Below are 14831 nucleotides of genomic sequence, written 5' to 3' on the forward strand. Positions count from 1 at the left end.
TTTATATGTCTATGGTTGTGTACATCAGTTGTACACAACTCGTTATTGCGGTGCATCATAGGATTGAATGAGTGCATTCGATAATGCCCACTATGGTTTCGGGCACCACTACAAATGACTGTAGTGTAATAGTACCCTATTTAAGGGTATATTAGGGGGCGATAAATATTTACATTTTTTATCATTAGGTAACATACAGATTATTGCTTAAAAATAAAATAAGAGACAATCTAAACCCAAACCATGATTATGGTTTATTGGTCAAAAGAAAATATGACAAAAATATCTTTAAGACCATGGTGTTATGATTTTGTTCTCCATTGTAGGAGACAGCTGGTGAGAAACTAGTTTGACATTCAAAGAAAAGCTGAGTGGGCAAGGAAAAGAAAAGGTGTCATTATGAAAATATTCACTCTCCACCAAAATACAGCAGCATTGTAATTTTCTTACATATACTTACATGGAAGATAAGTATATATTCACAGAATAAGAATAAGGAAATTTATTTAGACTGAACAAAGCCATTCAATTCAATCAGAACCCATTAAATACAACCAATAATGATTTTGAACAGAAATGCCAAATTCCAGTTTGAAACATTTATGACTGTTTATGACTTTGGTGGAGGGTGAATAAGCTGAAACGCTTCCCAAATCACTGACAATCTGAACCAGCCCATCAGTCAACTTAACAGCAGATGTTTTCACTCCATGATGGACGCTCTCGGACACCAGTAACAGATGAAGGATTTGGTTTTGTTCAGTCTGACTGTATCGCCTCCTGTGCTGCAAGCCTCGTACATGAATAATCTCAGAAATACAGCAGGTTTTGAAACTCAACTCACCAAGTCTAAATGAATCAGCATTTTCTTTGAGGCCTCGTTTTTTTCTATAACAAAAAAATATGGGAAGCTATAGGTCTATATATTAAAACAACACTAATTAATTTCCACCCTAAAGTAACTGTCTATTAAGTCGTTTTTTAATTTGGATATGGGTGCATCTGAATTTGGCCTGATGACCTGAGGGATTGGTGCAAACTTTCTAGTGTCATTATTAAGAGATTATGGAAATAAAATATTGTGAAGGCTTGCTAACACATTGAAAATAGGATAATAGTACAAGGAATACAAAAAAAAAAAAAAAAAGAAGACAGATTTACATTCCAAATTGCCAGCAATAATCTTAAAAAGCACATTCATATTAGTAGAGGCTTTGGAATGATTTTAGTTTTGCAAAATGCTCAGCTTGTTTGTTTCATCGTTTACAATAAATTTTAGTCCTTTTTTATATATATCCATCCATTAGCCATGTACAGCTTTCAAAACAATAAATAAGACAGATTTCTGATTGGTCCTTGAGAAAAAAAAAATATGGAAAGCACAGAGGTTTTGTTGATGTTAAGTTTCTTTTCGGTCATTGGAATACCCTTTGGACTGCAAAAAAAGAGCCTTGAACCCACAAATACACAAACGCCCCTTTCAACAAGGTGTCTGTAGAGAATTAACACTTGAAGATCAGTGAAAACATGATAAAACTGAAGAAAAAAAGTGAAAAGTCCAACAGAAACTTCACATCGTGGAGCGCAGAAGCCAAACTCTCTGCTTCAGCTTCACATGAACACAATCCACCCTCAAACACACATGAGTCGAGTGAATATTTACATCAGTAATTGACAAACCACACTGATTGAAAAACAAAAAAGGTGAAAACAAAAGAATGACAGAGTGTGATGGCATAAAATAGATCCGCAATAATCTTGTCTGTCTTCATCCCAGAAACCATCCGTTTTCAAGCTCTTTAGAAGTGCGAAACACAGACTGTTGTCTCAGGTGTGTGTGTGTGTGTGCGTATGTGGTTATTTCGTCTACAGATGCCAAAAGGATGCTAGCATGGTCCCCTTTTGAAGGAGGAGAAATCCAACGCTACAGGTTTCGCTCAGGAGAGCATGTGGTAGTTCAGGAAGAGATCTGTCCATGCCTCCAAACAGAAAGAGGTCTGTTTTCTTCCTGTGATTGATCTGCCTCTCTCTCAGAGCCATGGTGTGTGTGTGTGTGTACTGTCAGTGGCAGTGTGTCTGTGTGTGGAGAGAGAGTGCAGTGCCTCAGGCTGCCTGAAGGGGGCAGGCTGCACCTGGCAGACGCTCACTGAGCGCGTTCAGAACAGGGCTTTGGATCCTTGGTTCTCGAACTCGGACCAGGCATCGCTCAGCTCCATGAAGATCATTTTAGCGTACTGCTCGTACGGCTGACCTGTAGCCTGGAAGACCAGAGAAAAAAAAATATTATTTTTCCATTTCGTTATCTTTCCTGGACATAAAGATGAGAGTTACACCAACAGAACATGTCAAAAGTGAAATTCTTCAGCGGTGAATTTAAGTCAGAATGAAATCAAAATCGAAATATATTTTTGTAATGCAGGTAAATGGATTTATAGTGAACAATTAATCAATGTTTTTTTTTTTTTTTCATAATGTTTTTGACTGTATCGTTAATCAAAATAAGCAACTTCAAACTGCTTCTAGTCAACAGTTTAAGAGTGAAACTCAAAATATGTCAAGAGCATGTTCGGGGGGAAAAAAGACATTTTTACTTTTACTTTGTCAAACATTTGTATCCATACTATTTATTAATATATTGTTTTAATAATTAAAAATATATTGCTTAATATATGAATCATAATTATATTGCTTTAATTATTTTCTTGACAACCCCCCAAATGACCATTTCTGATATGAAAACAATACTTAATATTAATTAAATATAAAATGTATTAATTAATATTTGTATTACTGTCGATAAATATTTGTATCCATATTATTTTATTTCATTTCATTATTATTTGAAGCAATATGTAAATATCACTATTCACATATTGCTTTAAATAATAATCAACATATCGCTTTATTATTTTTTTGACAAAAAAAACAACAAAAAAGACAATGAAAGGAAAACAAATAAATAATTTAAAAATAAATAATAAATAAATGACAAACAATAAATAAACAAAACAAATACATAAACAAATAAATAAAATGCAAAATGAAATATGTCTTTTACTTTCTTGCTTTTTGAACATTGTTGTAATGTTGACACATACCTTGTCTGGGTGGACAACAAGCACAGCCTTCCTGTAGACCCTCTTCACCTGGTCAGGTGTGACTAGATCTGCCATGTTGACGGGCTTCCAGCGGGTTTCTCCCTCCCACAGGACCGTGTGCAGTGTGGAGAGTAGCGCTCTGATGTTCCGCTCCTTCCCCTCGATCCAATCTAAGATCTAACATACAAACATCATAATCAGCATCATCAAGTCCAAAAAACATCCACCAGTAAATATGTGCTAAACAGTCATCTATACCTGAAGTTTCAGAGGGTCCATGTCTTTAGACAGCTCCTGCTTCCTCATCTCAGCAATAGTTCTGGGCATCTTCCTGTCACTTTTGGAGCCAAAACCTTGTGTGGACAGAAGATCCTCAAAGTCGTCTTCCTTCACTTTGGGCTTTGGACCTAAAGGACAGAAAGATTCTGTACAACAAAAGCAGACAATTCATCTAAATGCCGCTCTCAGTAGTGTGGGCGGCACTGGAATGTTCACTAACAGTATACTGCTGCTCAGGTATTTCAAACTTCTTTTTATCCCCAAGCGAAGAACAAAAAAGAACTGCGTCTAGAGTAGGGTTGGGAATCATAAGAAATTTTTCGGTTCCAGTTCCGCTTAACGATTCCGGTTCCGGGAATAGGGTTGGGGGGTACTGTTTGAATTTTAACGATTCAGATTCTTATCAATTCCTAATTTCGATTCCAATAAGGTAAAAAATTATATGATTTACTAATTTGTTCCCTCGATTTATACATCATGCGTGCAATTTACTAATTTGTTCCCTCAATTTATATATCATGCGCATGATTTACTAATTTGTTCAAAATTGATGGAACGAATTACTAAATTGCGCGCACAATTTAGCCTACTATTTTTTTCCTGAATGTCGTGTGGGGCACCATAGATTAGTGTTATTATAGAGATGGCAGCAGGAATGTTAGGCTGCTGTCACTTTAAGAGCTACATGGATCCATTCAAGCATGAGACGACTCACGTGCTGTTTCCGTGCCGCACACACATCCAAAGCGCTCACATAAAAAGTTATTTTAAACCATTCAGGCGCGAGACGACTTGCGTGATGTTGTCTGTGCTACACGTGTGCGTAACTGAGCTCGCTTTGAATGTGTATGCAGCACGGAAAACAGTGCGTGAGTCTTTTGTGCTTGAATGGTTAAAATCACATTAAAAGGCACACACAGGAATAGATAAGCGTAAGTGGAACCGAAATGCGCGTTTCTTATCGAATCACCGGTTCTTGGAAATTTGGAACAGGGTCTAGATACCCATCCCTAGTCATGAGTATATCAGGGCCTTAAGTCACCAAAATAATGGCAGGACTACAAACGAGGCATTTCAGGCAAGTGTTTTCTGTCAGAGAGATTTGCTTCTTTTGCCATGATCTTTGTAATTTTGTAGAAATATGCAAAAACAGCTATATTACACACAATTAAATATCTTGTTTTTTGCTCAAACAATTATTAGCAAAATGGCATAAGTTCACATTTTTGTTTGTAACTTTCATGCATTTGTTCAGAAGCCTTACCAAAGGCCGGTCCACGTATCCCCCTCTCTTCTCGTCCACCAATCACACTGAAGCTGGGAATGTAGTTTGGTTTAGTCGGTTGGGCAACTGGTTTGGATGGCTGGGCTTGCTGCCTGGACCCTGAGTTTGGAGGCATCCAGGGTTTGTTTGGGCCAGATGAGGGCCGAGGAGTCTGCTGCCACTGCTGACCTGAGTTCTTTGGGCCACCCTTTGGGCCACCCGCTTTATAACCTGAACCAGAGAAACCAGCACTGGACGAGCCTAGACAAAAATCAATGTTAGTTACATGATATGAATGACATTTGACAAAGTAGTCTGATAAAAGGGTAAAGACATTTTAACCAGTAAAACATACCAGGTAATGTTGCGCCCAGGTTGCCCAGGTCTGCGAAGGGGTCAAAGCTCTGAGATTTGGCCTTGGAGAAAGATGAGAGTCCTGAGGCTGCACAAAGAAAGATGGGTTCAAAAATAAACTTTTGTTACGGTTTATGAGTCAAACAATTAACCAGAAAATCTTATTAGCTGATTGGCTGGTAATCATAGGAAGTGTTTAATTGCATGACCAGGATAATTGTTAAATTTAACGGTAACACTTTACAGAAAGGTTTCATTTGTTAAGTCTTTAAATACATTAATCAACGTGAAAAAACAATTAACAATACTTCTATTATCTAGCATTTATTAATCTTAGATATGAGATTATCATTAACTATGGAAGCTTCTTTCCGCCACTAAATAAAAAAAATAAAAAACTTGTGATTTGTTCTCTCACAATTCTGAGTTACATTATAACATGCAATTCCGACTTCACATCTCGCAATTCTGACTTTATAACTCGCAATTCTGAGAGAAAAAAAAATCATAATTGTTAGAAAAACGTACAAATGCGAGAAATAAGTCAGAATTGTGAGATAAAAAGACGCAATTACCTTGTTTTTTATTTCATAGTGGAAACAAGCTTCCATGCATATCTGTTACCAATACCAACATGAACAAGAACTTTTTTTTTATTAAATACTATAATAAAATGTATTTCTTTGTTAAAGTCTCCATGAAATCAAATTGGACAGTTAACATTTTTCATGAAATATTGCAGTGTTTATTATAAATGATTTATCTGTCAACATATTAATTTTTTTTTTTTAAATTAATGTGCCCTCGTAATCTTTAATCAAAATAACTGACATCTCTGACTGATGATGTGTTTACTGGCGCAAGGGCGGGACAACCTGTCACTCACATGAGATCCACCAATAGCAAACCACAACCATCTAATCAACATGAACAAAATCGGAGTCCCTTCCTTTTTTTTTGTCGAGAAGCTAGTTCACTCGAATGTACTTCAATAGGGGATAAAAAACTATAGGGAAAAAAACTATTGCAATTTCCTTTTCATGCTGATATTATTGTTAGTTAATGCATTAACCAAAATTAACAAATTAGACCTTATTGTAAAGTGTTACCATCTTAACCAAGTAACTGTTTTGACTGATTTAAGGTCTGGTTATTTGAATAAATGAATGAATGTCTGAATACCACTCATAGTAGGTTTGCTGGCAGCAGTGGTCATGTTAATAGTCGTGCTGGTTCCACCTGTGGTCCAGTTGTCCCACCCACCTAACAGATCAGGCTGACTCGCTGATGATGTCATCTTCGGAGTCTCGCTTGCTAACTTATCTGGCAAAATATTTTATAAATATGAATTTTATTAAATATTTTATGAAAAACACTTTCAGACACCCCGACATTTACTTTGAAAACAACACAGAACTCAAACTAAAGTTTATTTATACTTAAAATAGAAATACAAAATAAATGGCTTAGCTTGAAGAAATAGTTCACCCAAAAATAAAATTCTGTCATCATTTACTCACCCTCAAGTTGTTCCAAACCTGTATGAGTTTCTTTCTTCTGCTGAACACAAAAGAAGATATTTTGAAGAATGTCAGTGACCAAACAGTTGATGGACCCCATTGACCCCATTGACGTATTTTTTTTCTCCATACAATGGAAGTCAATGGGGCTCATCAACTGTTTGGTTACAGACATTCTTCAAAATATCTTCTTTTGTGTTCAGAAGAAAGAAACTCATACAGGTTTGGAACATTTTTGAGTTAGCTATCCTTTAACTCAAAACAAACATTGCTCTCAATAACAACAAATATTTTGTCTTTTTTTTGTTGTTTAAATAATAAAACAATGATAGTACAGTGCCTTGATTCATATGAAAATCAGAGCAGAACTCACTGAGGTTAAAAAGGCTAGAGTTGGATGCAGGAGGCGGAGCTTTGAAGCCACTACTACCACCGTCTGACCCCAGGAGGTCACCAAACAGATCTGACCCTGAAGATGCTGACCCCACTCCAAAGGGGTCAAAGAAGTCTACAGAAAGAAAGTCATTGTAATTTAGAACAATTGAGGGGAAGAAAAAATTTTTACAAATATTTTTCTAAATTAATAATGATAATAATAATATGGGGGTAAATATCAAAGAATATGTCCGGTCGATATTTACCCCAACACCAAAAGAAAAAAAAAAGTTTATTCTGCATAAAGAAAACGGCTCATTTTGGTCAAATTATTTTATTATAAGTGCATCCGGTATTTTCTTTATTTTCGTCGATGATTCTTAATTTCTGTAATATAATAATGAAAATAATACTAAGGCATAATAATAATAATAATAATAATAATAATAATAATAATAATAATAATACTAACCTCCCTTTTTAATTTAATTTAATTTAATTTAATTTAATTCAATTCAATTTATTGCTGATGTTGCTACTTTTTCCCCCTACCCTGTATGTTTCATAAAAAATAAATAAATTACAAAAAAAGAAAAAAGAAAAAAAAGAAATTATTATATGTATTTATTATGACAGGTGAATCACGCCTTTCAGGTGTCAAACTTGCAATCTTTTGGGACTGAACACTATATTTAAACACTCTTGTAGAAAGTGTCTTCTACCTTTATTAGCCGTTGGTGCCGGTTGGCTGGACGTGTTAGAGAAGAACAGATCTTCTCCTGTACCTTCTCCCAGCAGGTCTTCTGTGTCAGCTGGAGGCGCAGCATTGGATGGAGGGGCGAACAGGTCATTCAGTAAATCACTGTTACTAGCAGAACTTTTCAAACCCGTAGTAATGCCCGGCTGAGAGGTATCGGCCGGTGGAGAGGGGTCAGAGTTCAGGCCAAGCAGGTCCTCTGTGTCGGGTTGGGGGTCAGGTGGTGTGGTTGTGAAATCTGCTTCGAAGAGCGGTTCACTGGTGTCACGTGACAGAGTCCCGTCAATGGGGGCGGAGTACGACACAGACTCCTCCTCTGAGCCGCCACTCAAATCCTCCTGGTCATCCAATTGGCTGTCAGAGCAATCGAACTGCCGTCCACCATCTGTAAATACACGACAATACAGTACGACTACTAAGTGCTTAAATCATAATAAAGGCAAATTCCTTTGTCTAAAGTTGTACTTTCAGCTGCTCATTCAAAAAAAAAAGATAATGACTACAGTGGTTCAACCTTAATGTTATGAAGCAACAAGACTTTATTCAACAAATTCATCTCTCCCCTGTAATTCTGCTAAGCTATTTATGTTGCTGAGCATCAGTGTTTACGTTCGAATGCCGGCTCAGTATAATGAGACACAATCAACACAACAATGTCTACTTTTTTGGACCTTGAATATGGTAATTTAGTTTTTTTCAATAGAGGATAAAAAACCTCTCTGATTTCATCAAAATATCTTAATTTGTGTCTTACGGGTTTGGAATGACATGAGGGTGACATAATGACAAATTAATAACATAAATTTCATTTTTGGGTGAACTAACCCTGTAAAGCAAATATATGTATATAATCGATGTAACTTTCATGAATTAAAATCACTGAAAGCCTTCCGCTGGAAAAAGTAGTTCCTGATCGTGACTAGCAACAGAATGCTTCACCTCATGGGAGATCAACTAAAAACAAACTAGGAAAAGTCAGATGGTGGCAAAGACTGTTTGAACGATTCAGTCAGTAGCGATTACATATTTTGAAAGGACTGATACTGATGTGAACACTAGAACTGTCAGGGCATGGGAAAACCCCTTACCTGTTAAAAGGACAAGATATCGCAGCTGACATTCAAGTGGATTTTCTTTTTTTTTTTTAATATGAACGAAAATGCTACATAGATGCAGGTAATACAAACTTCAGTGAACAGTATCAATGAGAACAAACATATGTTTATGTTTCTAAGGGTGTTGTGCAGTGATACATAAAAGCAGTCAAAGCTGTGTTTTATTGTAAATAAAACACTATTGACCAATCAGAATCAAGGACTGGAACTAACCATTTTATAATATCCATAAATGCTGATATATATATATATATATATATATATGGGTCATGGATTCTCATTCATGGAATGTGCCACTTACGGTATTTTGCTGGTTAATTGACACGGGTAAATTGCAATCAAATAGGGCTCGGTATTGCCAATTTTCACGATTCAATTAGATTTCTATTCACATGCTTGTGATTCAATTCTGATTCGATTCGATATTGATTATTTTGGATGCAGGGATGTGCATTTTTGGCAATTTTTGGAGCATGGCTGTCATTGAGTTAATGAAAGTATGAAAATGAATGTTAAAAATAAAAAAATATGTATTATATATAAAAATATAACATGAAAACATGAAAAGTCTTTGAAAATGTGATTATAACACTGTCAGATTATGATTATGATGCAGCAATGTTATTAAGAAGCAGAAACTGAAAATGTTATAAATGTGCTGTATACCTTCCCAGTCAAGCATCTGGAAGAAGCTGTTGGCGTTGGTGTCAGTGCTTTGAGGAGAAGGGGAATCTGGTTCACTCTGTGGCCCTTCAGGCGAATGCTCTAGCTGGGAAGGTTCAGAGGCGTAGCAGGCTGTTGAACCAGGCTGACGTGGAAGCTCTGGTTTACCTGATCAACCAGAAAGATTAAGAACAAAAACTCTGTTAAGAACGTCAAAACTAATAGGAAATGTGTAACGTCATAATGTAGACAAGAAACAAGAATGTAGGGCATCTCAGAGCTTTTAAAATGAAATTTAAAGTCTCACTGAAGTGCCTTGAAATGCGCAGTGTTATTCAGTTTGTTGAAGTAATTTCCACTGAAACAGGAAGACAGGGTGGGACATGTCAAGCAGATCCTTCCCTTTTTTTAAACAGCCAATAGCGTTTGATTTATATTACAGTTTGGCCATAGACATTGTGGTTGGCAAAGCCGCATTAGACAGCCACGGTCTAATAGATATTAAGTCTAATAGATTCCCCTTTTAGATGTAATATAAAACTATTACTAAAGCAAAACAGTGATCATCATCATACTGAGGATGTGCAGTTTGAAAAGTGTGTAAGTTATGTTGCTGCATGACACTTGTGTTGTCTCTTTTACTCATCAGTGCTGTTTCTAATGCAGAGTCTGTCTAACCGGTTCTCCTAATCTCCTCCATATTGTTTTAAAATACAACATTCTGTGCAGAATTCAAATGGGTCAGATGTGTTTTGTCATTTGTGGCGACTTGTGCGTATGACCCACTCTGTGCTATCATATCTTTGGATTGAAGTACACTGTGTGCCTGCTACAGTGGTTCATGTGACACTGATGTGAAACCATAAATCATTTGCCCCAATGGAAAGCATATTTACACTAATGGGTTTCCATTACAGATGTGCAAAACTTTTGCAATATTTTCTAAATATCGATAAAAAAACTATTGCGAAATAATGGCGTTTCCATTAACCGAGGTTATGCGACTAAAACGTTATTTTCCCTCTCGCGATATGTCATTCCAAAAATCACGCCAATGTTAATGTTAATAGGTTTAAGTATACTGAAGCCACCGCACTAGCAATTGAAGGAGACACAGGCATTTTATCCAAGCATTAATGGCAAGGAAAGCCCCTTATACTTGGGAGCGGCCATGTATGAGGTGTTTCTGGGTGTTTCTCCCTCATATCTGCTTCGAGGTCTTGATTGTGGCATTTATTTGAGGTTTAGAATCCAGTATTCCTGTAATTCTTTTGTCTTTTATGAGTTTAATAAAGAACTCTGTCTCGTATTCTGTCCAAACATACCGCACCATCTTTAAAGAATGATCGACTTTTACATACACCAGATGACCTGCAAATGCAAAGAACTCTTTCCACTGCAGTTTGGTGAAACAACCACCTGAAAAACCACCTCATGTGAAAACTTTCTTGCGATATATGGGAGTTTTTGCAAAATTGACGCATTTCCGTTGGGCGCATTTTCAAGTCGCAATTTCAATTTGCGCAATTTGAAGGGTAATGGAAACACAGCTACTGTCTGAATCGTCCCCTATCCCCTATATAGTGCACTATGTGCCATTCACCATATAGAAAATAGTAAATGGGCCCTATCATACACCCGGCACAATGCAGTGCCAGGCACAACGCAAGTGTTTTTTTTTGCTAGTTTCAGCTCGACGCAGTTGTCATTTTCACGTCCTGCACCACGTTGTTTAAGTAGCAAATGCATTTGCGCCCATTTGTGCACCCATGGGCGTGCTGGTCTAAAAAAAAGAGGTGTGTTCAGGCACATTGTTGGCGTGTTGCTATTTTGAGGCAACTGTAGGGGGCAGGACACTTTAGATTCTAGATTGGACAGAAAATCTGATGAGAAGCTGAAGTGCAGAATGTCGTCATCAAAATTGCTGATCCTTATTGGCGAAAGTGAGAGACTGTAAATTTGGAATGTATGTATCTAAATGAAGTATACATTGCCATAATTCATCAACATTAGATCAGCAATAAATCACAATCATTTTAATGAAATCATAGCCTTCTGAAGTTATATAATCACATTAGGCAGTGTCATGTTTCCTGTTTTTCCATGCCCAAAAACCTCCAAAAATGAGATTTAAGACATTTGCTATACCATTTAAGATATTTAAGACTGTTTATGACCTTAAATTTGATTAAACTGGATTTAAGACATTTTAAGACTTTAGGACCCTGAAAAAAAAAAAAAAAAAAAAAAAAAAAAAAATGAATAAAGAGAGAAAACTCACCGAATTTTGTCAGGATCTCTTGCTGTTCATCTCGGCTGGAGAAAAGGATCTTGGGATTCAGTCCTTTTGTGGCAAAGTTTTCCCAGGGCGCAGTCTTGTTGCTAGGGCGATCCTGAGGCTCCACCTCCACATTTACATGTACCTGGAAGAGGTCAGGATATTTCTCCTGGATGTCACATGCATCGAGATCATATCTGCAAACATAATACAGCATCATAGTTTTAAAAGAGCATCACATTTAGACATGCAACTGAAAGCAGAACTGATATGAGATCATTGTAAGAGTAATCTGAAACTTACTTTGCAAATTTGACAGTGGAGGCGTTTCTGGGCACAAAGCCTGTATGGAACTGAATCTGAAACATCTTCATGGAAGCCATCTGCAAAAACCACAACACAACATGTCTACAATGACTGGCAATGACTAAGAAGCACTAACAAAATACGAACAGTCATGGCTCGTGCTGAACTATGGTCAGGTTTCAGGAACTTTAGGAGTGAAGATCTGTTGGAAGCAAGCTATAGAATGAAATGGAATAGAATAGACGGAAATGAGAACATTTAACAGCTCATTAATATTTTTTATTATAATTTTTATTTTTTTTTATTTTTTAATATTTATTTATTTTTATAAATCATCATTTCAAAGTGTATATTCAGGGCAATAAATAAATAAACCAACCTGATACAATATACAATTAAACTTTCAATTAATTCAAAATCCTTAACATGTTAATATAATTAAATGCAAATAAATTAATGAAGCAAGCGAAATTGCATCATGAATGTAATTTATGTCACGCAGTTAGATGATCTTAGAAGTCGGGAGTTTGTCACTACATCTGTTGCACTGTACACATACTGTACACTGAATTCTGAAACGTTCTGTTCTGTAATTTTTTTGTGTGTGTGTGTATGCTTTGGTGTGCATAAATGTATAAACTAGTCTACATGAACTCATTTGGTTATTAGGTGTCCCTTTGGAGTCTCCAAGCGTCCGTTTTTGGAAAGACACTTAAATTTACCTTGAAAAAAGCTTGCAGAAAATTTGGCATATATCAAATGATTACAAAATAAACACGTTAAACAAGACAAATGATGTATGCTTAATTCCACGGAAAGTGTGCAATTAATCATGATTAAACATTTTAATCTATTGACAGCCCTAATTGTTTCATTAATAGTATATATTAATCTATATATTATCCCTATGACAAATTAATAATCTGCCCATCTATCCCTTGAATTTTTGTGGAAATAGAAACTACAGAACAAACAGAAACTCCGTCTTAATTTGGTTTCATTTTCATTATGGTGTCTTAAAATTGGTGGAATTATGACAAATGAGGTACATTTGTTAAAGATGCAGAATGGTTATATTTTTTTTATTTACTTATTTAATTTTATTTATTTATTTATTTATTATAACTTTTAATTCATTTCTTCCAAGACAGTTTGTTCTGGGTTATTTGGGGAAAGACTGAAAATGTAAAAAAAAAAAAAAAAAAAAAAAAAAAAAAAAATAGTGCTTCTATACAAAAAATTAAATTCTTTCTTGTAAATAAAATTTTTTATTTGCAATTATTAAATTCAGATCTTTGTTATAAACATGTAGTGGGACAATTTACACATATATCGGTCACTACATGTCTTACTTTGGCCTGCAGGCGTCCGCCCAGCGTGGAGCGGGAGTGATAAATCACTATCAGGACGTCACCCTGCACGGTTATATTCAGAGGAATTTCTGCTCGCCCGTCCTCCATCTTAAAATCCCTGCAGAAACAGCAAAGTTCGAGATGAAGACACTCGGTACATTGTTATCATCATGTCCATCAGCACTGGATCATGTGACATCAGTTTCATCACAGTGTGGAAGTGACTTACTTCATTCTGTCATACTCTTGTGAGGTGGTTGCGATGCGCTCGTCCCCGACGTAAACCTCACAGAAAGGCCGGCAGCCATTTCGCTGCTTATTAAAGAGCGGTACGGGTGTCATGGCAATGGAACGGATGGTTATAGGCTTGCTGTGGGGGATTATGGGCTCTTCTGCCATCATATCACACATGTATTCAATATACCTACAAACAACAATAGTCACTGGTTAATGCAATTCGTTAACACAGAGTTATGGCATACACTACCAGTGTATTTAAAAGAAGTCTCGGTCACACTTTAGTTTAGGGTCCAATTCTCATTATTAACTACTAACTATGACTTTTACCTAAAACTCATAATTACTACTTATTAATAGTTAGCAAGGTGGTTGTTAAAGCTGCAGTCCGCAACTTTTTTGTGTTAAAGATTTACAAAAATTATATAATGAGAATATACAAAATGAATCCATTTTCCAAACCGTGTTTTTTGTCTTATCCCGAATCATTATGGTACACTTATAATAAGTGTTTATATTCAGACTATTTCAAACCAGATTGGTAGGACTCGCCGCAGAGTATCACAGTAACTGCGTGACTCACCATAGACATACACGGAGAAAAGTAGCTCCGGCTAGAATGTTCCTCCGCAAGAAACGTGCAGTTCTGTTTATTAACCGCTAGAGGGCCAAAAATCACGGACAGCAGCTTTAAGTTTAGATATTGGGGAGAAAATATGGTCATGCAGAATAAGGCATTAATATGTGATTTATAAATACTAATAAACAGCCAATATCCTAGTAATATGCATGACAATAAGCAACTCGTTAATAGTGAAAATTGAACCCTAAACTAAAGTGTTACCAAAGTCTTTTATGCAAAATACTTCAGAACAGTAATATTTTATTGCATTGCAATATGATGATTTGGTGCTTAATTGTTATGAATTATTATTGGTGCTCAATTATAAATAATGGAAAGGAAAACATTTTTAAACGTTGATGCATTTTTTCAAGATTCTTTGATGAATATAAAGTTCAAAAGAACAGCATTTATTTAAAATATTTTGCATCAAATGTTTTTACTGTGAACAATTGCATTCTTGCTGAATAAATATTAATTTATTCTTTTTTTATAAATATTTTGAATGGCAGTTATCACAGTTTCTACAAAAAACAGTTAAGCAATATATAGCAATATATACAATATATTTATATAGAAATAATATAATATAATATATAATATGTAATATT

The 14831-nt window shown here is 35.8% G+C and overlaps 1 protein-coding gene across 5 annotated transcripts in view; it reads right to left on the reverse strand.

Annotated features, from left to right (window-relative positions):
• Window positions 1-226: 226 nt before the first annotated feature.
• gak (cyclin G associated kinase) overlaps window positions 227-14831 on the reverse strand; it is a 60378-nt gene continuing 45773 nt past the window's right edge. For 2 of the 5 annotated variants that reach the window (XM_067408345.1, XM_067408348.1), the window contains 13 exons: window positions 13591-13785; window positions 13362-13479; window positions 12007-12086; window positions 11707-11900; window positions 9429-9593; window positions 7613-8032; window positions 6889-7023; window positions 6178-6318; window positions 4997-5083; window positions 4642-4902; window positions 3357-3505; window positions 3099-3275; window positions 227-2258 (listed from right to left, as the gene is read on the reverse strand). In XM_067408345.1, the coding sequence (XP_067264446.1) occupies window positions 2157-2258; window positions 3099-3275; window positions 3357-3505; window positions 4642-4902; window positions 4997-5083; window positions 6178-6318; window positions 6889-7023; window positions 7613-8032; window positions 9429-9593; window positions 11707-11900; window positions 12007-12086; window positions 13362-13479; window positions 13591-13785 (2224 nt within the window). In that variant the 3' untranslated portion in view covers window positions 227-2156. Of the gene's footprint in view, window positions 2259-3098; window positions 3276-3356; window positions 3524-4641; window positions 4903-4996; window positions 5084-6177; window positions 6319-6888; window positions 7024-7612; window positions 8033-9428; window positions 9594-11706; window positions 11901-12006; window positions 12087-13361; window positions 13480-13590; window positions 13786-14831 lie in introns of all 5 variants that reach the window. The other 3 variants (XM_067408344.1, XM_067408346.1, XM_067408349.1) reach the window with 2 other exon arrangements.

This window comes from Chanodichthys erythropterus, chromosome 13 (genome assembly GCF_024489055.1).
Source record: "Chanodichthys erythropterus isolate Z2021 chromosome 13, ASM2448905v1, whole genome shotgun sequence".
Taxonomy (NCBI): Eukaryota; Metazoa; Chordata; class Actinopteri; order Cypriniformes; family Xenocyprididae; genus Chanodichthys; species Chanodichthys erythropterus.